Raw genomic sequence first — 27,663 nt, 5'->3', positions numbered from 1 at the left:
TCGAGAATATGTAACTTTAAAAACTGTACGTTCCTCAAAACTACTGCCATCTCCAATAGGCGTGCAGTGATTAATCACGTTTAATCTTATCGGTTCGCGTGCTGATCGACGATTTTCTTCCGTCGATTGTGCACATCGTAACGGCACATCAGCTGTGATAAGATACTCCGAGACCGAGATACGTGCATACTATAAATCGGAGTGAATTCCAGACCCCCGGATTAAGTCATATATCAGGGGGTCACAAAACAGACATCGTTTTGATTTTTGTGGATTTTTTCGCGTAAATCCCTCAACTCAACGACACACCCAACGAAAGAATATGGCGTACCTGGCGCGATTAGCCGCCATCTTGCTGTCGGTGACCTTCGTTAGTTTTGCCGCAGGTAAATCGATCTCTAACAGCGGCCATTACAAGCTCAGGTACCAATCCGTCTCTTCTTAAGGCAATTCCATAGGAGCCAGCACAAATGGAGACAAGGGCGCACAACAACGCATCATCGGTGGAGTACGCGCGTTTCCAGGCGAATTTCCCTCCATGGTGTCGATCCAGCGTTTAGTGCTGTTCAGAGCCAGCCACGTGTGCGGAGGTACGGTGTTGAACCAATTCCACGTGCTCACAGCAGCAGAGTGCTTCTTCACCAACCAGAACAGCCGCTATCAGGTGCAAGCTGGCAAGGTGTTGTTGAACAGCTTCGAACCGACCGAGCAGACGATCAACGTGCTGCGGTATACGATGCATCCACAGTACGACGGATCAGCTAGTCCTTTCGACATTGCCACCGTTCGGTTGGCTTCTCCTTTCGGATTCAACGAACACATCCTTCCGATCGCCCTTCCCACGATCGACTCCATCCCGGCGGGTATCGTGAAATTCGCCGGTTGGGGCGCAACTTCTACCGGTTTGCTCCCGAGCATGCCGAATGAACTGCGCATGTTCAACGTAGCCATCGTCGCCAACAACGAGTGCCAGATCATGATGGGAGGCTCGATCGGTAACGGTCCTGTAACGGAGCGTAACGTCTGTCTAGGACCTGCGACCGGTGGAATTGGGGCGTGCGTTGGTGACGCTGGTGGAGCGGCCATACAGCAAATCAACGGTCTGGACACGATCGTGGGCATCATCTCGTGGCAGGTGTCACCCTGTGGCCAACAGGGTGTTCCTACGATCACGACACGCGTTTCGGCGTTTATCGAGTGGATCAACCTCAACTCGGTGTAGCTTTTGAAATCGAAAAAACTTTATTTATCTCAAGGCATCCAAATAAAACTGTGGATCGAAACAAGTTCGGTTTCGGGAGCGCCATCTTAACTCTGTCCTTCCTCTCCTCCGCCTTCTCTGCCGGCGGATGCGATACTGGCCGCTTCCTGAGCTGCCGGGACGATCACCGTCGTTGCCACTATCGTACGGTGGAAACATTCAATCGTTGCCGAAAAAAAAAAATCCTTACTACAAGCGCTTGATTTACTTACTGATTCCGCCATATTTCGAGCCCCACTCCATCCACGGCTTGAGTTGTTCCATGTTTTGTCGTTTGATTCGTCTACCGGTTGGTTCCGCTGCAGCAAGGATGAATGCGCCAACAACGAGCAGGAAAAAGGTATAACTCATGCGAAGCTTCATTGCTTTGTCGCGTTGTCGAACTCCTAACTTTACACTAGATACTAGTGCAGCCGATGGTTTACTTTTTATAGTTTCAGTCCCCGTCACGCTCGTCGGAAGCTACCACCTGGTATGCTCTTATCAATTAGTGCGACATACGTGGAAATTGTGCACTTATTTGATTTTTTTTTGTAGGTCAGATTGACCTAGACGTTTTATTGTACTTGCTTATTGTATTCGTTATTCGCTAGCAAAACCCCGCTTAGTTGGTGTTGTTCTCGATCCAATCGATGTAGTGCGATACGCCGACATAGACGGACGGGAAACCGACGGTACCACACGGAATCCAGCCCCACGAAACGATACCGATCTGGATCTGCTGGCTGCCCTGGATGGAGTACAGCGGGCCACCGGAGTCACCGGAGCAAGCGGACACTCCACCGGTCAGTGGTCCAGTGCAGAGGTTGGTCGGGCCAAGCGGAGAATCGACACCAGCGGCGGCTTCGCACTCGGCATAGGTGATCAGTGGCTTGACGACCTTCTGCAGGATGTTCGAGGTGGTCGGAATGGCACCACCAGTCGAGCCCCATCCGGCCAGGGTCGATGGGCCAGTCGGGATGCTTCCGGGCGTTGGCAGAACGGTCGGTTGAACACGGGGTGTGAAGGTCAGTGGGGCGGCCAAACGCATGACGGCAATGTCGGTCGGGTTGACGCCTCCCAGATAGTCCGGATGGACGGTGCTGCTAGCGACGCTGATCACCTGGCGAGAGTCCTCGCTGACGGAGACATCGTGCGAGCCAGCCCAAATCTGGAAGTTGGCCGTGGCCGGGCTTTCGGTGATGCAATGGGCAGCCGTCAGGATCCAGAAGTTGCTCAGGATGCTACCACCGCACACGTGGGCGGATACGACGAGGATCACGCGCTGGATCGACACGATGGACGGGAACTCGCCCGGGAGCGCGTCAATGCCTCCGACGACGCGTCCACTCGGGAAACCGTACTTGCTTTGCACCGCACCTTTCGGGGAGAAATAAACACACGTTAATTTGGGGCACAACGGCATCAAAGGGAGCATCACTTACGGGGCGCAGCAGCGGCGAGAGCCACCAGGCACAACAGAGCAACAATAGTCTTCATTTTTCGTCAAACAACTGCAGATCCCGGCGGTTTCGATTAGCCTTTTTATAAGGGGGGCATGGGTGACTTATCGATCGTGATTTAAGATAGTAAAGTAATCGGCTCGACTACTGGGCTTATTGCATGAAATCCCAGCACCGGGACGACGTCACAAAACAACCTGGGCTGATAAACGGTACGGTTATCGCCAGAAGGACGGGGAGGTGCTGGGAATTTTGGAAAGTTTGGAGTCTCAGCATGTTGATCGGTTGATAAGATGCGATAAGTGAATCAAAATTTGACCGTTTTTGCAAGGGCAACAGGTTGAATTAATTAATGGCGTGATTTAGAATCTACCAGAAACATACATCCAGCCAGCAAACGAATTACCAGCCCCGCGCTGAGTCCAGGATAAAATGATCATTCTTATGCCTTCACTGGTAGAAAGAGGTGCAGGTTTTGATCAAAAACTAAGCTGGTGCAATGGAGAAATAAAAAGTCTCGCTCATGTAAAATAACAGTCTTTATTAGACCAAAAGGACGATATTTCAAAGCTTCCATAAAACTATCTTTCTTTATGTACCTTGGCAAAGTATTTATAGCAAGATTTCCCCTTTGTATATATACACTTTATAGCATCAAACTGTCACAACAATGTAATGAGAAGAATAAGATAAACAAACAAATGAAAAAAGTAAACAAACCAAATTGATATCCTTGTACTCGCAGTTTTGGTGCAGTATTTTACATTCGATTGAAGCCATTGTATCGGCCTGTGGTGTCAGTTTAAAATGTGAAGAAGGAGTTTTATGTAAATAGCGATGAAACCAACAAAAATCTGTAGGTAATCTCACTCTGGTCTGAAAAAGGATAGCAGGATCTACAAGTATGCAGAAAGAAGACTTTACTTTTGATGTGCACAAAATTTGCCGTTTGTGCCTTCAAGAGCTGACCGATGGATCATTCATCGATCTTTTTACCATCAACCTGCCGGTGAGCCCACTGGCAATGATTGTTCGTTGCGCCACGATCCAGGTAAGTGTAGATCCCTATGATAACGTGTCCAGTATTCACAAAATCTGTTTTCTCTACGACTTGCGCAGATCTACGAAAAAGATGGGTTTCCTCAGGTCATATGCAACGATTGCTATTATAAGCTGGAGATGGCATATGAGTTTCGAAACCGGTGTGAATCATCCGACCAAAAATTGCGCATGTATTTGACCATATCCAACGGGGGCAATAAAAATGATTTGTAAGTGATATCGCCTTCCGACAAATGGTCGGTTTTTTCGCTATTAACATATTCCTGCCGACTTCTCCTTAGGCTACTCACAATGAACGACAGGACGGATGTAGGCAAAGAGGACGACATCTACGCGGCAATGTCGGATATATTTGGCCCCGAGGAGGAAACGGACACGATAATCGCTCCGCAAGTGTTGGACAATTTGCTCGAGCAGGATGTAAATAACACGCCAATTAAACCATCGAAACCCAAAGTGCAGCGGCAGATTAAGCGTAAGTCGCAGCTAGACGAGTTGCTGGTAAAGCACAAGGAAAAACTTTGGCTCGAGAGCACGAAGGTGAAAATTTTTCGCCAAAAAAGAACCGATAGGAAGCAAAGTCTCGCTGGTAGAAAACGAGGAACGCTTCATAGAGCGATCGAGCAGGGCTTTGAGTCTGCTCAGCGAACAAAACACGGCGCAGAAAATCCTCTAGAGTGTCCGGTGTGCCAACGACGGTTCACCCAATCCAGCAATCTGCGACTGCACCTTCGAATCCACAGCAACGAGCGGCGATTCCAGTGCGAGGTGTGCAGCAAACTCTTCCGCACGTCCAGTAACCTGCATGCACATCTGAAGACGCACTCCGATGAGCGAAATTATACGTGCAATGTTTGCGATCGGGCATTTCGAACGGGACGAGAATTGGTAAACCACAGCAAAACTCACAGCGACGAGAAAAACTTCGTTTGCCGACTGTGCAGCAAAGCGTTCGTGAAGCAATCCTACCTGAACACGCACATGAATACGGTCCACGTGGGGTTGAAGCGCCACCGGTGCCAAGAGTGTGGCAAGCAATTTTCCAACAGCTCGAATCTAATCGCCCATCGGCGTATCCACACGGGGGAAAAGCCCTACCAATGCACCGAATGTGACTCAAAGTTCAATCAGTCTTCGGCGCTCTCGCGACACATTCGCCAGCAGCATAGACCGAAGGAACCCAGTCCGGAACCGCTCCCAACGACGATAAGTCGTGCAAGCGAACCGGACGAGCTGACGATCGAGGTGGATGAGAACCGATCGCTCGAAAGTGCGGCCAGCTCAGAGCTGTCGGTTGCCACCTCGCTCATGGACAGTCAACCCTTCTCGTACGGGGGCATGCCGTATGCGCAAACTTTTGTGCCTCAACCGCCTTCAGTACCACCGCAGCCTGCGCAGCATTTCTCTCACATGTCCCACCAGCATCACCATCTACATCACTCGCATCTGACCCAGCAGCATCACCACTATCCGCATCATCATCACCAGCAGCAGCATCACCACCAGCACTCGCAGCCGATCATCCACCAGTCGATGGCCGCGGTCAATCAGCAGATGGCGGGACCGAATCTCTACTCAACGGAGTATCTCCCTCCGTATCATTCGACGGCGCTTCCGGCCGCCCAACAACCGCACTATGAACTGGGTGGGTACGACATGTGCTACAGCATGCAGGCGTCGTCCGTGTTGAACCCCAGTCTGATGAATCCACAGCCGACGTACATATTCGACCAGTGAACGGGAATAAACCCCAAGGAAGACCATTTACACGAACCCTTTCTGATTGTTGTCTCGACAAAAGAAATGAACAAAGGGGGATTTAAGTTATGATCATATTTATTTCTTAACTCTTGGGCTCTCCTCGTCAAAGTACCACCCAACTGGAAATGAAGCGCTTAGTTTTCTTATTCACACATGCTGTTTTTCATCGTCAATGAATGGTGTTTTGTTCATATTCTTTGTGTATGGTACAGCGCATCTCGCTGCCGAACTGAGCTCCAAGTATTGCTAAATTGCTTCATTACGTATCATATCCGCGGTGCGCTATTGCCAGTTTGGAAATTCGAGTATGGTGTTACTATACCGGTTAATGTGAATGCTGTACTGTAAGTTAAATTACGTTCCATCCTTTTTTTTGATTGATGAGCGCAATATAGAAACAACGAAAACTTGGCGCGAAAGCTGGCACGCCTTTTGGTAAATGTATCAATATAAAATGCTGCTGGCCTTTGGGTGCTCGCACGCGTATGCTTGAGATAAGGTAATCGAGCGGGAACATTTAATCCAGGTCGTCAACGCGGGCCCCACTACCTCCAGAGGCTGCCCCTGCACCAGCTCCGGTCCCGGTTCCAGCTCCGGCTCCGGCTCCAGCTCCCGCACCAGCGTCAGCATCAGGGCCACCGAATCCAGGGAATCCTCCGGCGCCTCCACCGAAACCAGGGAAACCTCCGGCACCTCCACCGAATCGGGGGAATCCACCGACTCCTGCACCTGCCCCTGTACCCAGCTTCAAGAGGAGAGACATGATTTTGGGGTTGTTCTGATACTTGCTAATGTTGGCCGGGTTGGTAAGGATATCCGACATGGCCGCTGATACCTCCGGATCGCTAAAAGCATTCAAAAAGTCTGCGTTATCCCCACCAAAGGGCATACCACCTGGGCCTCCGCCCGGCATGCCACCTGGAGCTCCTCCAGTGCTAGCATCTTCGGCCGCTTTGCGATTTGCTTCCTGAGCCTTCCGCACACGTTCTTGGCGCTCGCGGAACTCCCGTTCCTGTCGGCGGCGTTCCTGCTTTTGTTTGTGCTGCGCGATCTTTTTCGCGTTCGGAGTCACCTCTTTCAACCATTCGTCGGCTTCCTCGTCAAAGTCCAGTTTGCAGGCCTGGCGCAGATCCTTGGCCGATTCCTCCCAAAGTCCGAGCAGGCGATTGGCACGTCCGCGGAATTTGTACGCAGTCGCGGAATCGGGGTTGATCTCCAGTGCTCGATTGCAATCGCGGATGCAGGCATTCGGTTTCTGCAGCTTCAGGTATGTTTGGCCACGCTTAGCGTAGTACAGTGCGCTCTTCGGGTTTAGTTGAATGGCATCGGTGAATAGTTTGATGGCACCGTCGTAGTTCTGCTCACTGTACGCCATGGCCGCCTGTGATCGCAGATCGTTTGCTTGATCGTACTCTTCTTCCGACGGCTCCTTCGAGGCATCTCCCATCGGCTGGTCCGGTTCGGTGTCTGGCTCTACACAGCCCTCGTTGTCGAGCTCGAGGTCAGATTCCGGATCGGACTCGACCACTTCTGGTTGTGCCTCTTCTTTTTGTTTCTTCTCCGTCGATGGTGGAGGAGTTGGTTTTTGGGCACCACCCATATTGCCAAGATCCGGCTGCCCTTCCGGTACCTTTCCGCCCAAGCTGACGATGAATGCTTTCAAAAAGTCCAGCTGTGGCAGGTTGAGCAACTGCGGGGTCATCTGGCATAGGTTAATGAAAACCTTAAGCTTTTGCAGCTCGGCCGGATTGATTGGGCATTCCATGTTGTTTTTGCGTCGCTGCAAAACACGCTGTGTGGATGCCGCTAAATCGTGCTGCGAATATGAATATTCTTGGACAACTTCACTTTCGCTTACCGTACACGGTTCTTTTCGATCGATTTATAACGTTTCAGGTTGCTAGGATAAACGAAAAAACTGTTGTTTTTCGCTGAAACTCACGCGAGACCGCCGCCTGTCGGTATCAGAACAAGAGTAATGATCCGCAGCGCGTATGTGCGTAACCAAGGTTGATACAGCCCGGTGAAAAAATGACAATTTATGGCTTTACGATAGGTTAAATTCAGCAACAATTTAAAGCTAACTGTTTACTTTTCCTTTGCCAGTTTCGATTGCTTATGAATTTACGACGAAATCTTGCATTTAACACGTTCCATAAAGCCCAACATATGTCCACAAATATAATATAAAATTAAAAAACAAATGAGTAATATGGAAACCTTGACAGTCCAAGTGTCATGCTGTGTTTTCGTTGGTTTTCTATTTTTAACGTGCAAAAAAGTGATGGTTCGATAGGAAGCTCCAGGATTTTCCCAAAAAAGTCATCCTTTTCCATACGTCGTGTAAGGTAAAACAGAGAGCCAGTTAGTTTACAAATTATTCATGGTATGTTTTTATTATCGTGCGTGTAACTGTTAGCCAAAAAGCGTTGTGCAAGTGAGATAGTTTTCGTCGGGAAATGGCCTTGCTGCGGTGGATTTGCGGCGGGGTGCTGAATCGCAGCGGTATTGTGTCCAAGCTCGCATACCCTGGCCTGGTCGGCAGGTATGGGATCAATCCGACACACTTAAGGCTTCTTTCAACGGCTGCAGGGGAAAGTAGGAAAGGTCTTGCCACTGGAAAATGCACTCTCCTGCCAACCGGAAGTTGGCAGGAGTCCAACCAACAGCGACGAGGCTACAAAAACTTCGGCCATCAGGACGAAAAGGAACCGCTGTACACGAAACTGTTTTCTATTTTTCTCTGTACCATGATCGTGGGATCTTGTTTGGATTGGAAAAAGTACGTAGCCGGATTGTAGTCCACCAAGAACACATAATTTGTATTGATGTATGTTACTAAATACATAATGTTTATTTTTTCCTTTCAAAGGCTTGGAAAAGCTATCGATTGGCCAAAGGTAGACGCAGATGCAGGAGTCGAGATGGGAAAGAAGGACACCCCACAAGAATTGGATCACGAGGAGGATGATGATTCGGAAAGTGACGTAGATGCCCAGGGCAAAAAGAAGAATCGTAAGGAAAAGATCGGTTTTCGTGATCGAAAGGTAATGAAAAATTGATGAAATGTACTACAAATGCTGATCTTCATACGCAAGTTATCTTTCTAGTCTTCGAATAGACATCGTCAATGCAACCGACATAATTATGGATTAGATTGCTTTTACTTTTATTCGAAATACTCAGTTTTCGGAATTATCAAACATTCCCTTCATGTGCCCCGTTAAACATTAAACATGTGCAGTTCTTAATTAGTTGTATTTTTCATTTGTTAATTACCTTCTAATGATTTAAGTGTATTTCATTTTCGTTTCTTCTGCATATCATCCGTTCGATGTTCCTTGGCCTGTACGAACACTTTTATTTCCGTGTTCGATATCCCATCGATGTGCATCTGCTTGCCAACAAACACGTTCCTCCACATTGCAATTCAAACCAATTTTCCCTGCTGTAAATGCCAACCACATCGCACACCGTTCGATTCTCGCGCTTATGTACACGCGTGCCGGTTCTATTCGTTTGGTCGGTGGAACAAAGATCATCGAGTATGAGAATAGATTGCGCACGTTTGCGACGGCTGACAAAGTGTTTCGGTATTTTTCCACAATCAAGCTGATTCACGGGGAATCGTCCACGGTCTATATGACACCGTACGACTTCCTGCGAGCAATCACACCGGGAATGAAACAGCCGGAGGGTAAAGTTGCTCTTTTCGCTTCCTATGTTAACCTTTCTGTGTGTTGGATGGACACTAACCAATAGCTTAGCGATAGTTATATTGCTCCCAAAATGAGCATATAAAAGATTTGAACTTTAGCTATAAATTTAACAATGTTTTTTGCCAAATAATACTGCTATTGTGTAAATGTGCTGATGGTAGTAGTAGGGTAGCCTAAGAGAATAATTGTACCTTGCTCATTGTACTAACATATATTTAATGTCGTTGTCGATTTAACATATACCCTGTTGATATATCAAACTTTAATCTGGATGTATTCATTACAAATATTCTGAATGCTAACAAAATTGAACCTAATTTACCATAGTTGATGATGATGTCAATTCATGAAATGTGTGAAAAATAACGATGGAAACAAATTCATCGTTTCGATTCCGAAGCAGGGAAGGAACTAGAGCGGTTCTGCACTAGCCTGATCCTTATAATACTTTCTTAGCGTTATCATTTTGAACAAATCATGCTCCTGATTTCATAAATCATTGTGGCACTTCTTCATATGTAACGTAAGCTAACAATTGCGCTTTAATTTATTCTTTGATTTGCGATCATTTCCCGGCAGATTATCGAATATGAGAATCGCATTCGTCAGTACAGCACGCCGGACAAGGTGTTCAGATATTTTGCCACAATTCATGATGGCGTTGAGGTGTTCATGACGCCGATCGACTTCTTAACTAGCATGACGCCAGGAATGAAACAACCAGAGGGTATTTGGAATTACTCGTTGTGTAGACGAATGTTGTTCTACTTTTTCGCTTAAATTATAATTTGTGTTCAAGCTTTATAAGGTTGGTCTTAATGCACGCAGTTTTTAATTTGAACTTCAAAATTAGAATCTTTGCAAATGCAGTATCATGTTTAATTTTCCTAATCCGTAGTTCAGGAATGCTTTGTTTTTATTTATCTATTTTAATGCAGGATTTTATTAATTTGCGTAGAAAACAACTGATATGTTTGTGTATTTTTTCACATAAAAAAACTGTTGCAATGGATGTGGTTTTCGTCGGTTATCAGGACTCGGACTGGATCAGTACAAACGATACGACGCCAAGGTAAGTTCTACAGTTTTAGAGACTATCTTTAAAAATCACCCGTTCTCTACGATAGTATGTATTAAGTTTTTAAACTTCACCCACACTTTTCACTTACTACACGCACTATCATATAAATTTGACGGTCAATTTCGGTATTTTTTTATTTCATATGTCAATTTTTTTTATAAAATTTATTATCGTAAATATGTAGATCACAAAACAAACTATTTTCTTGATCTCTATCATGCTACACTCTACCACAAATTCTCAAAGCGATTTTTTATAGTTCACTATAAACCAGAACGAGGCGAAATGTGTGCACCTTTTACGCATTCTTGATCTCGTTTGCTCTTCGAAACAGGCTTCGGTCACTACTTTTGTAGTTTCTTTTTACCACCTAACTAAATTCAATCTGTTTCTATTTCGCCGTGTTCTATTTTCGTTTCTTTCTATTGTGCTCGCGTGTTTCCTGTGTTTTTATGTTTACCTTTCCCTGGTTTTTCAGTGCCGGTTTCCTTTTCCTAAGCATTTTTTGTGCCTATGGATTTTCTTAATTATTATGTTTCTTATCAATGTTTTTGTAAAACTAATTTTTAGGTGTGCCTTATGTGTTTCCAGTTTTTGATCGATTCCGCGTTGCGAGTGTATTAATTAATAATTTGTTAATATGATTTTTTGTTTTAACACCCGTCGATGCTTACGTTATAGTTGCTTTTGTCTGTGTGACAACATATTTTACTGTACGCAATGAGAATGGATTTAATGAATTTCTCGGTGTATTTGAAAATATATTTCTTGATTTAAGACATCAGTTTTTTTCTGTCGATTATGTTTATATTTTTGTCAGTTATTGGAATAATTCATTGACTAACAAGTCGCAAGTAGTTTGGAAAATTGATAATTTTCCATTACTCATTCCTTCATAATGTTAACAAGTATCGCTCTTCATTCTTTTCATGGCGAAGAGATATAGCTCTTCATCTTCAGCCTTTCTGAAACATTAGCCCTGAAAAAATGTTAGAAACTAAAACTGTTTACAAATCAAAAAGAGACACTTATAATATAGTAATGTTGGTTTAAAAAAATCATAAATTCGCCGGCTGAGTTGTTTTAGAATGTAAATCTTTCGGTTGATCTCACGAACATTGAATTATTAGTGTATTTTTTTACTTCTTATTTCGTTTGAACACTGTAACACTAATCTATTGCTTTTGATGCTCAATCAAATTTAATTTCGTGTATTTTCAGAGCATTGAAGAGGTATTGCATATGGGGCATTAAAACCATAAACAAAGCGTTCCAAAGCATAAAAGCTTCAAAAGATCGTTCAGACTCGAACCGAGCATAAAAAGCCAGTATCCCCTATTTCTCGCTGAATACTACTTTTTCCAAATATCTTTGTCTGATTGTTTCTTTCTTTAACTCTTTTTAACTCTGAATATTTGTCTATTACGGAATGCTATGATAGAATCCATTCATCTCTCTAATATCTAATTGCTGTGGTTGTTTTCTTTATTGCTGCCTTTAGATTGTGTTTCAATCTTTTTTATAACTGTTTTGATCATTGCTAGTACTCAGTATCATCTGCAATTGATCACAATATCAAATTACTCTACCTTAATGTGTTTCTGTGATCACATGCCGACTCTTTTATCTCCATAATTAAATAGATAACTAGCTTGTTTGTGCATCATTTAGGCCTACCAAATTCATATTGTATGTTTTAACATCTATAAATCTTTCATATATATTTATAAAAAAATGAGAGCTGGTAACGATATTGGTCAATATTGTATTTATTTCACGCACCATATTTCCAGGGATTCGAATGATGCACACGTTCATATATACTGCCGATAGCGTGGAATTATTGCTTACTGCTACGCACTAACTAATCGATAACGCTATTGCATGAATAGGCGCCATTTGACCATGAAAATGCCCATATAAATGGTTCTTTGCATACTGTATAATACTCAAATTCTCAAGCAGCTGTTGTAAAATTATTTTAAATGTAGACGTTTGGAAACTAAAACACTCACATCATTAAACAAATTTGCGGCTTAGCTGAATCGTTTGATATTTATTGAATTGATCTTTTTTCCTACCCATGATGTATTGTCCCATGACGAACATGCTTTCCTGAACCCATTAGACTATTCACTTTTTATTCGAATCGTCAATACATTTTGTTTATTGAAGATGGATTTTCCTAACTGGAAAAATATATCCGTCATATAGCTTAACCGCAGTACTTCGCGTTCTTTAGCTCATCTGTTGCACTCTATTTCTGTTATTGATGTGAGGTTTTCATTTCACTCTCATGCCAACAATATATATATTTGTTGCCGTTAGCTCTTGCAGTTACGATATAGTTGCAGGTTGTATAGGTTATATATACACGTTTTATTTTGTTTCTGATCCTGCTTCAATCAAACTTGTTGGTTAGTATTTCTTTTTTTTTTTTTGAAATAATTTCTCTCATAAAAAAGTTTTTTTCATTCATAACGTTTGATTATCTATTTTACGATCTTTCTCGTTCTTCTGGTCTGTGAAAAAGAAGCTGGTATGCCAGATAAATGTCTAGTTTGCCTTACTTGCATTACATAAATTATTTATTGTAACACACGAGATTGGAACGAACTGATAAAATAATAACTAGTCCTCTACTGAAGCAAATCTTTCAAGCAGAACAGAGAACATCTGGTGGGATATGTTTTGTTTAAAATAGTCATGGATATGGTTGTGGTTTGGGAAATGTTTCTCCAATGTATAAGTTACTCTCCGTCTTCTTGTCCTTTCAAATAAAAACATTCTGTTAAAATCCTATCGATTTCCTTTCTTCCTCTCTATAACCCGATGCATTTTTCCCGCATATTTGAAAGAAAAGTTTATTTGCCTCTTGTATTGTTTTAGCTTTGCTTTTAAACAACCTCGTGTCCTGCTCCCCAATACCCTCTTATGCCTGTCTCGCTCAGCAACGCCTTTAACATAGATTACGTATGAAAACCAACAGGTGAACGCAGGCTAATGTGTATATTGGGGCTTTTCGTTTTCTAGAGTGTTTCGACCCGCTTGGATTTGCATCTGGACAGTGGCAGCATCTTTTACAGGCTCGGGGCCTACGGATTGATTTCGTTCTCCGATTACATCTTCTTGTTGACCGTGCTGTCGAGTAAGTACAAAGAAAAATTTTATCAAAACTTACCATTGAAAATCTCCGTGATATTGTAGATGAACATTTTTTTTTCAACAACGAAATCTGTGACAAAGGAAATGTATTCTATTTTAGTATTTTATTGAATCAGTCTATCCAAATTTATCATGCTACCTATCGACCATTTCCTGCCCGAATCGTTCGATAAGCACCAATAACAGATGTTTCAGTTACTGACTCTTATTTTCACGGTTCTTGTGGGCTATCATCAATTTGTTGTGTTATTTCTGTTTTTCCTTGTATGCATTATTGTTTACAATTTCCTTGAATTTAGGTTACCAGGGCTGTGATCATCAGTGTGATTTATTTTGGGTGTGCTATTGAAATGTAGAATCTCTTAACCATTTGCTCTATTTATCGATGTGGAAATGCCATCTTCTGTTGTACAACGATTCAACAAATCGCCTTACAGTGGAACTTATATTTGTTATCCTTCTTTGGGCTGGGCTGGGCTTGTTCAAATATCAAAGGTACATAGTTGACAACGACAATGAATCTTATTTACGTTTATATCTATACGAACCATTATATATATATGTGTGTGGGAACATTTATGCTCATCCTTTTTTGCGTACTTTTATGAGCATTCGTGACTCGAATGGTCGTTTGGAATCATTTCGACCAGAGCTCTGTAATCTTGCAGTTGAGAAATTGTTGCCTGTCGTGTGTCCTTACTACTATTCTTAGCTGATCAATTTCATTTATTTTGTTCATTTGTTTGTTTGTTTTTTGGATGTTTCTATTCTTATACATGTTGTAGCTTTCACATATTGTTCTCCGTTTCGTGGTAATGATCTATTTTCACTGGTTCAATGTCAAATAACTGTTAGTGGGACGATAATGTTTTAGGCTTAGGGTTTTCTGACTCATAAACAGCATTAAATTGATTTACAGTTGAAGATAGAGGGTTGTAAACTGTTTTTTATGTATATATGTATATAGTTTTAGTGTTCATATACTCACTAGCTTCAAAGTTGTGTGTTTTATTTTATATCGCTTCTTGTTTCCATCTGTATGCTTACTGTATGGAATTGTATTTAAATTTCATCCGAAGCCTCACTGTTTAATCCATTGAATGTAAGGTGAACTCCATCGTTCAGACCTATTTGTCGGTTTTGGAATTTCCTTTCTCAGTGTGTCCCTCTCGCACTTTCTCTCTTTCTAACAGCATCCGTCTAGCTAAGGTTTTTTTTTCGATAAGAAAACGTGTGATTTTTAATCTTTGGAAAAGAAAGACGTAAATCAAGTACATGGGTCAAAATTTAGAATTTTGATTTGCTTTGTTTCCGAACAGTGTTAAATATGTTTATCAAAACCTTCCCCTCGTGTCGTTCTAGACTTTCTCCGCTATTAGTCTCATCTGTTTGTCGCCTCATCTCCTTGCGAGATGGAGTTTCCTCTTTTCGGGTCGCTACCGTTTGCGTTAATCTTACACGCTGGTTAGCACTATATAATTCTACCGTTTTAGTATATTTTAATGCACGACGCTTGCACAAGTAACATCAAACAATTACGGCAAGTGTTAAATAGAATCTAACTCTTCGTTCGTCTCATCTGTGCGATGCATTTGGATTTTCGCTTGTAAATACTTCCACTATACTAGATGTTCCGGAAGAAGGATCTCTTTTTTATGTATGAGAGTGTGGGGCTGTGTAGAAGTAGGTTGAAGAAGAGAGAGAATTATGTCGGACGTCATACCTACTTTGGTGCGCAGTACTACTAATAATGTTCTTCCTGTGTGGCTGGATCTATGGAGCAAAAGAAAAGATGCACACGGTTGTGACGCGAATTGCATGTCCCGATTTGCATGAATGCCGTCTTCTTGAGCCTGATCTGTACGTGCGAAAGGGTCTGCACTCTCTAGCCCACTACAATAATTTCAACCGATCTAACGTTTTGCACTACCGCCAACATCGTCTACCACAATGTTAACTACTAATACGCATTATGATCACGCGTGAAGCAGATACGGCGATACATTTGACATTTTTGGCACTTTGAATCTCGAAAGGATTTGAGTTTAAATTTGTGGCTGGTTGAGATGCGGCAAAGTAAAATTATTATCCAAAAGAGTAATCACCTGATACGAAAAAGTGAAGCAAAAAACTATCTGTTGCAAAAATTGAGTCCTATTCTAGAATCGATCAAATTGAATCGATGCTCTTATTTTGCATTCAAGCCAAGTTCTAGCTAACATTGCTATGTGCCATGTTGCGTTTGTCCGGTGGTGAATCGTTCATGATGAAAATCCCTAAGCTCTGTCGGTGTCTCTCTCGCTATCTCTTCCATTTCTATATATCTGCCTATCACTCAAATTTCGAGGGAATCAGGTATGCTACATACTTTGTCTTTATCTGTTTCTTTCCTGTATTAGAATTATTTCTGTGGTGCGACTGTTAGGGGGTGTGTATGCTACGTGATGCGGACTTCCTTCTCATTAACGTCTACACCAACTAAAGGAATTGAAACAATTCATCAATCCGGGGCGGGTGGGCTTTAGTACTTGTTTTGCGTTGTTTTGTTATTCAACTCATTCGTTCAAATCGTTTCCCATCCTCGCTGAGAAGAAATCCTTGCGAGAAAGAGCCTAACGCAAAGGTTGGTTAACTGTATCACGGTCGGTTGATCTGTGTATAAAAAATAGCATTACACGAACTCTAGATTAAGATACGCCCACGGGATCCGTTTCGTTTTCGTTTGCGTGTCGCAGAATGACGAAATGTATATATCTGTGTATACTTTTTTTTGTATAAGGAAAACATTCATCACGGTGAATCCTAAAACAATTCTCTAAATGCTCCTGCACCTTCTCGGTAGCCTCTGTGTGGGCTCTGTGGTGGTATTGTTTGGTATTGCCACCTTTTTTGTTATTAGACTCTTTCGTCCTCAATTTGCCTATCAATCGTGCCTAGTCCCCTGTCGGTCGGCGGCTTCTATGTGTAATCGGGCGATTGCACGTAGCTGTAGTACTTGGTACTGTTGTAACCGAACAGCTCAAAGTCCAGCTGGTAGATCTCCAGGACGTCCGTTAGCAGCTTTTCGTCGATTTGTGCGAAGTACCTGCGAATCCAGCGAAAGATAGCACACATATGGCCATAAGCATGGGTTTGAGCGAAATTTTAATAAACACTTACCGTGGAATAAGATTTCGAGTGTCGCTAGTAGATCGGTTCGTTATCCAACGGGCTTTGTAGCGGGGCATCTTGTTCAGCAGCAGCGTCTCGAGCCCGGCCTGCCGAATAATGTACTCGCTGTCCCGCTGGAACGTTTCCATTTTGGCAATGAGCGTAAAGTTGATGCTACAGGGCGTACAGAACGAGTACACAGGGCTCCAGTGCTCATCGAAACGACCACCCGACCGATAATGGCTTACGAGAAACTCTAGAAATTCACGGAACGTCGGTCCGTGCGGAGGTTTCTGTAAGCGTGAGAAGTAAAAAATACACAAGGTTTTAATCTGGCCGTTCGATTCGTGGTGGATGATTTAGCTCTTACCACTCCCTTCACTGGATGGGATTTGCGGAACTTCTTGACGATCTGTTCGCCCAGCAGTTTGTAGTACTTATTGCGACATCCTTCCAGCTTGTTCCGGTAGGCCGAGAGCAACCGCTCGAAAGGCTCTCGTACGATGAGGAACGATATCGTGTTGGAGATGTAATCGTTCAGCTCGTTTGCGGTGGGTCGCGGGAAGCGTTTCCGGGCCAGATCGATCGGGGAAGCTTTCGTCCGCTGCAGGTACTGCACGCTGTATCCTCCTATGGCCGGGAAAACACGCACACCATTAATGCCATTGCTTCCGCGTGGCTACCGCGGAGTTCTGCTCCGCTTGGAGACAGCACGTTTCGCTTACCAAGTATGTTGAAGTAGTACATCCAAGTGCTGCTAGCTGCTTTGAAGATGTTGCACCACGCGATACCGTGGCCGGGAGAGATGAAAAATTCCCACGCATTCAGCGGATATTTGCCGATGATCCGATGCTCGGCGCACACGTTCCACAACATCATGCGCCGCTCATTAAAGTCCGTCTCGGCCGCGGCGTTCATTTCGTCCGAATACTCGTAGACCGGGTTAAGGGTAGAGTGATTGCTGCCAAGTACGTCGCTCCCTGCCGGTGGTGAGTGGTGCAGCAGTGGTGGAAACTGACGCCGGTGCTGTTTGCCAACCGAGGCAGCTTTCGGTGGCCGGGCTAGACGTCCTTCCGTGCCGCCGATAGCGTTACCGTGCTTTTCCCGCTCGTGCCGCTTGTCCTGCATCTGTAATGAAGGGAAATATCCATCAACGATTCATCGCGACACAACGACTCCATCCAGTCGAGGCCAGCGAGTGGAGTGTTTGAATCATTACAAGGCACTTTGAGGCAACTGAGCTGTGCAGCCTGACGAAGGCGGCGGCTCCCTGGCGACGTTGGAGCCAGTTGGAAGGAAGTAGTTTTGCATTTTCATTGCAGAAAGCGCGCGCCACCTTGGAGACTGTTTCTCTTATATTGCTACTCAGTCGGTTTGGCTCTCCGTCGGAACATTAAACCAGCCAGCCAGTCGGCCTTTATATTATTCATTACCCGTAGCTCAGAATGCGAATGCGGCCCTGTCCCTGTGTATGTGTATTCAACTTGACTTTCCAACAAACCCATAAATCCTTCCAAAGTCCGATCCATCGCCGCCGTGAGAAGAAACGGTTGGTTCTTGGGACAGCACAGAATTTCGCATTTAAATATTTAACGAATCCCAGTTTCTGGCGCTCCTGGAGCCCATCGCTTGTCCATCCGGCGACCATCAGCTCTCGGAAACGGAACTGATGGAAATCGGTTCGCTGGAAAGAGTTGATCCTTTGACGGGGTAATAACGGGCATTATCTCGACAATTTCTGTGCGTCGTTGTAGGACCGCACACCTGAAACACGCGGGAATGGTTTGAGTGTTTCTTCTATTATCTACATCTATCATCGTCTGGTTTTAAACCCCTTCCCTCGGTTCGTCCCTAGAGAGGGAGAGAGATCGATGATGTTCGTCTATTGAATAGGAAAATATTCATTATTTGCTATTCCCTAGTGATTTTGCTTTACTCTAATGAAATAAAGCACATAAACCACACAAGCACCTGCTGCAAAGCGTGTTCGAACTCGATTAAGCAGATAATGTGGGGGTCGTGATCGATTTCTTTTCGTCCATGTGCGGAAAAAGCACTCCAGAATAAGTGGCTGAAGCTCGCAAGCTGCACACTCCAGTAAACGGCAAATCGTCCCGAATGACACTTACCGGATTCAGCTTGCTGCCGGCAGGTTTTTTCCCCGTTCCGCCGCCACCGCGTGACGAGAGTGCGGCAAAGGATGGCATCGATGATGACGATGATGAGGACGCAAACGGTGAGGTGGACCCGGACGACGACGATGACGCCGTTAGGGCACTCATCGATTCGCGAAGTAGCAGCATAAAGTATAGCACGAACACGGTGACTAGCACGGCAATCTTGAGACATAAATAGCACCGTCGCTTGCTGAGAAGTTTCACCGGCGGAAGCAGTATGCTCATTTTGCGCGATCGTAGCTTTTCACCGACGGCACTGGACCCGGTGGCACCGGAACTGCCGGGTCCACCCATCACTCCGATGGTTCCACCGCCAGGACAAAGCACGACGGCGGCACCGGAACCCTTCAGAAAGGTGAATTTGTTGAACATTTCGCTTCGGTGTGTACACAGCCTGTAAGTAGCACCACCATCGATCCCGGAAGACCACGGGTTGACCGATTTAACACTTTGCTTTTCACATCCGGTTGGTTTTTGGCCGATACATCACGCGGCGGGTCGAATGTTCGATGACGATTCACTGGGCGTTGGGTTGCGTTGTACTTCTGAAAATGATTGACTTTCCCAAGGGCTGCATCGCACGTTCGCTTTGCACCCTAGCACGGCACTAAATTGTAAAGAGAAAAGAAAGCAACATTACGATCACTAGAAAGCGCGCCGTGGGCTGGGAATGGCGAGTTTAAAATCGCATCGTTAAACCAAAAAAGAAAACTCGCACGAGACCAGAATTTCCAACGTTCACTTGTGCCTCCCTTGTTCGAGCTTAATTCAGCGCCTCCAGTGGGACAGACGGCCTAGCCCTGGTCGGTGACGAAAGGTTTTCGTCCTAATTGAGTCATTAAAAGCGTTTCCCTTGGGGGTGCGGGAATGATAGCCGCGTGTAGAGCTAAGGGCGTGGAATATACGCTAGCACCGAGGGATACGAGGTTCTGTTTGTTTTTATTTATATCCCGTTTTTCCGCTCACCCTTGCACAAACACACACACACACACACGGACCCGACGCGGGGTCGATTTTGTTTGCCAGATCCCACGCGCGCGCGTCCCTTGTTTCGGGTTCGGTGGAGTTTTCCTTGGGCGGCACTGGATCCTTTATGTTGGCCTCATTTTGCTCCCTGTTGCTGGAGGTTAAGTTTGCTTTCTTCCACGAAAGCGAACCAAAGCTCCGCGTAACGGGGACCTAAAACGTTTGCCAGCATTTCCCGGGGCCGTTCGGGTGGATTGTTTGCAAACACCGACCTGTGTGCTAATTGGACGCAGGCAGAGTACACACGAAGCGAACACTATCCCCGTTTAACCCCCACGAGTATTCTGATTTTCACAAACGGTGCCAACGTTGACGAAACAACGCGAATTCCCCCAAGGAAGGCTGGAGGGCTGGAGAAAATATGAAGCGTTTAAAAGGAAGACAAAAAAAACACACACTCCAAACACGGCGGTGCATGAAGTTGACACTTGATGGCACCGCGACAACAGGCGCCTGCTTTGTTGAAAAGCTGACGTGTGTTTATTTCCGACAATCAGGACATTCAGACGGTGATGGTGGTGTAGGACGACACTCGCGACTGCTGCATCGAGGGTTTCCGGCCGTCAAGTGGAGCATGGTTTAGTTCCCACCAGCGTTTCCGTATTCAATTACAGTGCGGTGTATTAATGCCGATATGTATCGTGCTTTTTATTTTGTCGCTGCTGTGCTGCAATTTACATGAAGTGCACTGTAACGCAATCAGCGCGAGCCAATCGCAAATCGATTCGTCTTCCCTTTCCACCATCGGGATCGACCGACCGTATCAAGCACACAATCTAGCAGGATCCACCAGCGATGAACGAAGCGGATAGTGGCAGGATCCTTCGCTCTTCACGCACAGAGCACGCGTTTTGCTTGGCTCTCTCTCTCGGTTTGGGCCGTTCTGCTGAGGCTGAGTCATAGTTTACAGCTGATGAAAATATTGCACTGGCACATAACAAATGCTTATCACCGGCGACGATTCTATCATTGGCGGATTTCTAATCCCCGTGTAACTCCTAATCGCGCACAATCACCTCGCGGAAACGCGGTCTCGAGCGAGCAATGTACACAACCCAAAAAGCGGATTGTTGTTGGCGGGTTTTTCTCCTGCTGCCCGTGTCCGTGTGCGTACCTGGGAAACTTACGCTACAGGCTACGTGTGGAGCCAATGCCACCACCTTGTTGAATGCAGCAGGGCCGAAGTTCAAATGCTCGACCCCCGTGTGTCCGTGCGGGCTTTCGTCGGTCGGTTTTGCAATTTGCGTATATACCACTGTCGTGCCTCCTCCAGCCCAGCGTCTCCCTGGTAACGTGTCCTCGTACTGCTGGCTTCGTCGCTTTGTGTATTATCCTTGCTCCGTGCTCGAAGCGCACCAATACGCTCGTGGTGCGCTCCCTTCCGAAGGCGCTTGTAGAATATAGGCGCGCTTTCACCAACACTGGTGAACGAAACCCCCCTTTCTGTACCGAGTGGTGGAGAGCCTCGATAAGGATATCGTCCTTGCTGCTCTCCCTTTGCTGGCTGAGAATTCTCCACGCTGGGAGGGGATCAACAGCAGCAGAAGCAGCGATACAACGCACGAGCTTCCCGGACCGGAACGTCCTTTTCGCTCACTGGCTTGGGTGTTAGTGAGCCTCGTGTGGCGGGCCACTCCGGCCAACGCTGCCAGTGTGTGGGTAGCACATCCTGCTCCAGGAGCGCCAGGAGTGTGTGCGTCAATCAAAAGGTCTAGAACGAAGAAACTACCGGATTCACTTTCGCTCCGTGTAGTACCTTCTCTGGCGAAGCTTTATCATCCCTTTCCTGTCCTGTCCCGGAGCTTTCCCCCATGCCACCACCACGAGGAGTTCTCTAAGTTCTATCACTCGCCTTAGAGGCACGCAAATGTTGGCGCCGCGGATTGACTGACGGACAAGTGAATTGAAATGTACCCACCGAAAGATGTACCCAAAAAAGGCGGAAGGACAACGCCGAGACAGCAAATGGCATCTGACTTTGGCGCCACACGCTTCGGGCAAATCCGGTCTGTGTGTGTGTCTGTCCACCACCAGCCCCGGGGTTTGATCTAATTGATTCCAACCAATCTCCCTTCCGGCCGGCCACGGGCTGCAACCCTCTTTGCTCTTTGTCTGCGGTGGCGCGAAAAACTCGTCCACTAGAGCGTGTCGAATATTGGCACAATTTTCGGTCAAAGAGACGCTTCGAGCCAAGGATGTTTTGTGGATGGGTCAAAACGTTCACTTTCGATCAGGAACTTTTTTTTTCTGTCGTCGTCGCTGCTGCTTCTACCGCAACCAAAGCGCGGAGCCGTCCGGGCTGATTCAGAAAACGAGCAACGTGGAGGGGCATTCTTGGCACAGTTCCAGCGCGCATGGATGTATCATAAATTATCAGCTCCGTCGAGGCGTGTCTCGCATTGGCAGTGTAGCTTCGATCAACGACGGAAAACCCCCTGGCTTGGAAGCGGAACGGACCATTGTTTTACGTATTCATGCGGCGATGATGAAACGAAAGCAAAACTCTCGCACCCAAAACCGAGATGAGTGATGAGTTGTGATTTTCTCAAATTCAATCGGCCGAGCGGAGCCATTTGCAAGTGGAAATCGTAAAGCGCCCACGAGCTCTGCTGGTGGGAATGATTGGTCGAAATTAAACGCTTTCCCAATGCACGCGATCGTATGATCATCTGCTAAATGGCGATGAGTGTTTTCCATGTCCTTGCGTGCGGCGACCGATTTGATCTAATTAGAAAGGATTTGCCTGTTCCGTTGGTTGTCGTCATCGCCCGGTAAGGCCAGCGGGCCGTCGAAACTCCCTCGGGAACTGGGGCGTGGACGACAGGGAATAGGGTTTGCTATGCATGATTAGTTTAATGACATACCCCGTGGGGGTATTCTGTGGCTAGGGATGTAGACGGTGGATGTTAGTGTTCATCATACAACTCCTGCGGCAGGCCGATGAAACGACCGCACTGTGACCGGAGGGATGTGCATGGATCTAATAGACCACCGTGCGTTTGTTAGATGTGTGTTTTTGCACCAGAGCATGCTGCCCTAATTAGGTCCCCACTCATCATTGCGTTTCACATGCATACGCGCGCTGCAGAGCGATCTATTTCGCAATCGCCCAGTACTTTGCGTATCTATTTTGGGATTTGTTGATTATTATTATTTTTTTTTCATATTTCATACCGCTGGTGGGCATGGCTGCCAGTTTGGTGTATAGATGTTTCCTTCCTTGGAATAATGTTTCAAACGAAACGAGTACTGTTCGTGTAGTGCCCGGGAATAATTTCAAGGACAGGGCAATGTCTAATTTTAAAACCTGTCAAATGTGTTTAGTTTAAATCCTGTTCTATCTCTCTCCGAAACAACAAATGCAGAGTGCCAACAATGAGTGTTATAATTTGTCTTTACTCAAGTGAAAATATTCTAGATATAAAAACGCCATCACAGCCATATCAAGAAGCATCGTATTCCCGCTCTTCTACAGAGCACATCAATCAGAATCAAGCCAACACATTTTTGCCATTTTCCCGCTATTATGTTCAACCCATTTAGCACACTCTCTTCACGGCCAATTTTCATTTATTAGCGAGCTGCAATAAAACGGTTAATCAGTTACGAAAATAAACCGGCACGCTCGGAACCGCACTGGAACATTCCACTTCCTTTTCCTGTCTCTTTCATTCGACTTCTCTCTCTCTCTCTCTCTCTCTCTCTCTCTCTCTTCCTCTGACTTGAGCCTACTCCTCGTAGAATGATGTCCTTCATGCTAGCCAGGCATTTGCCATTTACCTCTGTACGCGTTCCTGGGCTATTTTTGCACGTCTTCCGACCACCGGCGTCCCCTCACAGGCACTAGGCGTCTCCATCATATCGATTGTGACCTGCGCGCGAAATTCCTGGAATTCTCAGTGCCTCTGCCGTGGCGTGGTATCGGAGGAATGTTCGTCCCCATCCCTATCGTGCATTCGCGTTACGCTCTCTTCTTCTGTCGCCTGGTCGGAAAAGTCACCCCGCGGTGTCCTTTGTCTGCTGGCGGCGTCGATCCTCTGCTGCTGCTCTGCCGACGTTGGTGGCGGTTATACATTTACGTTTGTTTTGGGTCGTGTCGTGCCTGTGTTGCTTTGGTTTCCGAAGGGCCGGGATTTGGAGAATGCAAAAAAATGCCATTCCCACCGAATGACGTATGTCCTTTTTCGCTAGCTCGGCGTACCTTCCGGTTTCGGCAAACCCGGTGCGTTTGTGGTGGTGGCGTTGTTTATGGGCTTCGCGTTGTTTCGCGTACGATAGCGAAAGCTCCCGCGAGTATATTTTTCCACCACAGACCAAACCACACACATACGCAACGTGGTTCGGGTTGCATCCTTATCAAACGAAAGCTCGTGTAATGGTAGCGAACACCCATACACTGGACCTGCCCAGCGAGAGTGAGCGTGAGCGAGCTAGCGTGGAAATAAGGAACTATTCGGTTTAGTTTATTTTTCTTTTTTACTTTCGTTCGTTCTTCCGTGTTCCGAGTTCCACTAACACAGGCCCCGTTAGCGTTGGTGAACGGGCTTTCCACGCTTGTGATGTTTTTGTTGGCCGTACCTTTCGTGCATTTTCCGTTCCGTTGGTTCTGCTCTCGCTTGCCAAACCACGACTTGCCACACGGAACTCTTGAACGTTTCGTCAGTGAGTTCCGATGATGCTTTATGTGTTCCTCGGTACCTGCCTTCAAAGTAGCAGTGGTTGTCGCTGTTCTGTTGCATTCAAAGGCTGCGCTACGGTGGCTTTATTTATTTATTTTTTCCCTCCTCGATACTTTGATGCACATTGTACCCGAAAGAGGTCGTACTGTGATCCAAAACGGCAAAAAGGAAGACATGTTTCTACCGTTGCAAAGACCATCGTCCTTCATGTGGCGTGGCAGGAAACAGGAAGCTACTGGTCCGCGAAAGGACAGGCCACATCGAAGTGTCCTTTAAATGCAGCTAAAAATAGAACTCTTGCGGAACGATGCCAACGAGTGGCGTTCCGGCACATCCTGCCTTCGTTCGGCCCTTTTTTCATTCCCACAGTACGGAAGGGCTTCGTCGTTTGAAGCTTCCTTGAAATTTTCTCAAGGCTCTTTTTTTCGCTGGTTTTTGTACCGTTTTGTGGTTGAATCTTCTTTCAGCAGGGCGAATGGTGGGCTCCGATTTAAAGCTGGTAAAAACTTAAAATTGGCTTCCTCGTTTGGGGAGTACAGCCACTCTACCTGAACGCAAAGAAGCGTAAACGAGCGCATGCTAGCAAAAATTAGAACGCGCAATATTAAGCTTGTTGCAACGAGTCGTGTAGCTAGAGCGGTGTTGGCTTGACTTATGGCGATGGTTCACTTTGAACCGTACAGCCACACATAGCACATGTAGCATTGACCAATGCCAGCACCGCTCATCACCAGCAGGTTGATGCCATCGGAAAAAGGTAAAAATGAGGCAATTTCCTGTGGCCTAGACCGGACCAACCATCATCATCGTCGGGGTGGTATTTGGGTTAGCATTTTTTGTTGTTATTTTGTACGTTCTCCATCCCACATTTGCCCCATAATCACTTTCCGCTACGGTGGTGTGTACGTTTCATCAAACGCTAAAACAAGACGACCGCTCGCAGAGTAGATTTATGTACGTTGCTTTTTCGCTCGCCAACAGGAAAGGAAATAAAGCAATTTTCAATCCATTTCGGGAATGAACTGCGTCCTATCGCGCTCCGATACATGCAGCCCGTTTCGTGTGTATCTTTAGGCAAAAGCTTTTCGCTGTAGAACTGCTGCAGCTGTTGCGTACCTGTTTGCGCTTTTTGTTGTTGTTTTTCTTCTTCTTACTTCTACTAGGACTAAAGTGTTTAAAGCTCGCAGGATAAAGGTATTGATGATGAACTGCATATGGATGTAAACGTGAAATGTATTTTGTATAGTTTTTCCATTGGCGTGAGTTTGTTAATGTCTCTTCTTGAAATATTAAGTAGCTATACGTTTTGTTACTTTTCTCGCGTCTAGTAGCAACATTCTTCCTCCTATTCCTCGTAGCGATGTTAGATGTACTTAAACATACTTAATATTTCATCATTCAACACTTTTCTTATCCATTGCTGTTTTTTTTCTCTCTACAACGTTTGTTAATCTTTATCTCGTGGAAAGAACACTCCTTTGCCGATCTTTACTAAACGGGGTCATCTTCCCTTTTCTGTCTTTTTCTTTTCTCTTTCTTTCACAGCTTCCCGGCGGCATTTTGAAATTGCTTTCCGGATGTTCGACTTGAACGGTGATGGTGACGTGGACAGTGAGGAGTTTGAAAAGGTTGCTAATTTAATCCGCCAGCAAACCAGTATCGGTAATAGACACAGAGATCACGCAAACACGGGCAACACGTTTAAAGTAAAAAAAGTAATTTCACTATCCTAAAAATTGATGCTACATTAATGGATTTTTTTTCTTGTGTTTCGTTTTGGTTTGTTTCGTACGATTTGGTTTGGTTCTGCTCTTTTCGAACACGTGCACAGGGCGTTAACTCAGCACTGACGACCTACTTCTTTGGGCCGAAAAACGACGAGAAACTGACGATCGAGAAGTTTCTCGATTTTCAACAGCAGCTGCAGCGGGAGATTTTAACACTCGAGTTTTTGCGCAAGAATCCCGACGAAAATGGCAACATTAGCGAGGCGGACTTTGCGGAACTGTTGCTGGCTTACGCAGGCTATCCGCAAAAGAAGAAAGTTAAGAAGATCAAGCGTGTCAAGAAGCGGTACGGTTACGGTTTCGCTTGAAGGGTGTAAAATATACTAAACTTAACGATTGTATTATGCAGGTTCCGCGATCATGGATCCGGTATCTCGAAGGAAGATTATCTGAACTTTTTCCACTTTCTCAACAACATCAACGATGTGGATACTGCGCTGACGTTCTACCATATTGCCGGTGCCTCGATTGATCAGGAGACGCTGAAACACGTAGCCAGAACAGTGGCCCTAGTGGAGCTTTCTAGTCACGTGATTGATGTCGTTTTCACGATCTTTGATGAAAACAGTACGTACGATGTGCGTCTAGTGCTTCAATAAGAATCTAATCCATTTGTTTTATTTTTCCTTGCATCACAGTGGATGGGCAGCTAAGTAATCGTGAGTTTGTAGCGGTAATGAAGAACCGGCTTCTGCGTGGCCTAGAGAAACCGAAAGACACCGGTTTTGTTAAGCTGATGCACTCGATACTGAAGTGTGCCAAGGATACGAAGCCTGTTTTGCTCGATCTTTAAATCCATTTTCTCTCGATGGGGGTGATTGTTACGCTCAAATCCGAAAATTGCAAACGCTTATCGGGCGAAAACGTGTCTCTAAACTATCGTCTCTAAGTACACTCACTATCTAAGCATCATGTATAACCTGTAAGCATCTAGTGAGTCTAATGTTTAAGTAAGAACCGTGTATATGTTTTACGAACGGACGAAATTCGAAAGAGAATGAAGAAAAAAGATCGTGTTACTTATCGTTAAGTTTCTTAAACCTGTCGTACCTTTGTCCTTTGAGGAAAGTCATTGCCTATGCATATTCGTAGCCATACCTATCTCGCTCGCTTAGTTGGAAGCATTAGGTAAATCAACACTAATGCGTTGTGTATTTTTTTTAAGTTTAAAAATTCACAATTCAACTGTCCTATAATAAAATTTTTCTATCGTGTTACATATAAGCGTTGGTAGACTCGATTGTGTTGATAGTTATAGAGAAACATAGTTGGGGATATTATCAAAAATAACAGTAATTTTTTTCTTATAATTTTCACAGAAACTACACAATCGGTGAGCATAGCGGCAGCAAG

At 45.3% G+C, this 27,663-nt stretch overlaps 6 protein-coding genes across 6 annotated transcripts; 3 read left to right on the top strand and 3 right to left on the bottom strand.

The window, feature by feature from the left end:
• The first annotated feature begins 322 nt into the window (after positions 1-322).
• LOC128727856 (trypsin-1-like) lies at positions 323-1,222 on the top strand. The gene is made up of 2 exons (XM_053821807.1): positions 323-386; positions 459-1,222. Exons 1-2 carry the CDS (start codon positions 323-325, stop codon positions 1,220-1,222), a joined length of 828 nt encoding a protein of 275 aa, XP_053677782.1.
• A 643-nt stretch (positions 1,223-1,865) lies between these two features.
• Positions 1,866-2,740, bottom strand: LOC128722837 (trypsin-1-like). Its single transcript, XM_053816520.1, has 2 exons — positions 2,686-2,740; positions 1,866-2,620 (listed from the first exon to the last, which is right to left on the bottom strand). Exons 1-2 carry the CDS (start codon positions 2,738-2,740, stop codon positions 1,866-1,868), a joined length of 810 nt encoding a protein of 269 aa, XP_053672495.1.
• An 867-nt stretch (positions 2,741-3,607) lies between these two features.
• LOC128726654 (transcription factor Ouib-like) lies at positions 3,608-5,534 on the top strand. The gene is made up of 3 exons (XM_053820473.1): positions 3,608-3,754; positions 3,823-3,974; positions 4,047-5,534. Exons 1-3 carry the CDS (start codon positions 3,608-3,610, stop codon positions 5,500-5,502), a joined length of 1,755 nt encoding a protein of 584 aa, XP_053676448.1. The 3' UTR covers positions 5,503-5,534.
• A 157-nt stretch (positions 5,535-5,691) lies between these two features.
• LOC128726657 (hsc70-interacting protein 1-like) lies at positions 5,692-7,368 on the bottom strand. Its single transcript, XM_053820477.1, has one exon. It carries the CDS (start codon positions 7,289-7,291, stop codon positions 6,044-6,046), a length of 1,248 nt encoding a protein of 415 aa, XP_053676452.1. The 5' UTR covers positions 7,292-7,368; the 3' UTR covers positions 5,692-6,043.
• A 433-nt stretch (positions 7,369-7,801) lies between these two features.
• Positions 7,802-27,528, top strand: LOC128726655 (calcium uptake protein 1 homolog, mitochondrial). Its single transcript, XM_053820474.1, has 10 exons — positions 7,802-7,874; positions 7,946-8,308; positions 8,399-8,573; positions 9,064-9,223; positions 10,280-10,317; positions 13,360-13,474; positions 26,069-26,229; positions 26,355-26,596; positions 26,660-26,877; positions 26,949-27,528. Exons 2-10 carry the CDS (start codon positions 7,986-7,988, stop codon positions 27,101-27,103), a joined length of 1,587 nt encoding a protein of 528 aa, XP_053676449.1. The 5' UTR covers positions 7,802-7,874; positions 7,946-7,985; the 3' UTR covers positions 27,104-27,528.
• On the bottom strand, positions 16,134-19,190 carry LOC128726656 (carbohydrate sulfotransferase 11-like). Its single transcript, XM_053820476.1, has 5 exons — positions 18,771-19,190; positions 17,367-17,769; positions 17,012-17,271; positions 16,651-16,934; positions 16,134-16,576 (listed from the first exon to the last, which is right to left on the bottom strand). The coding sequence occupies exons 1-5, from the start codon at positions 19,188-19,190 to the stop codon at positions 16,450-16,452; spliced, it is 1,494 nt and encodes a 497-aa protein (XP_053676451.1). The 3' UTR covers positions 16,134-16,449.
• Positions 27,529-27,663: the final 135 nt, after the last annotated feature.

Source organism: Anopheles nili, chromosome 3 (genome assembly GCF_943737925.1).
Source record: "Anopheles nili chromosome 3, idAnoNiliSN_F5_01, whole genome shotgun sequence".
NCBI classification, from domain to species: Eukaryota; Metazoa; Arthropoda; class Insecta; order Diptera; family Culicidae; genus Anopheles; species Anopheles nili.
The sequence above is the reverse complement of the archived record's forward strand: the minus strand, read 5'-3'. Positions and strand labels throughout refer to the sequence as shown.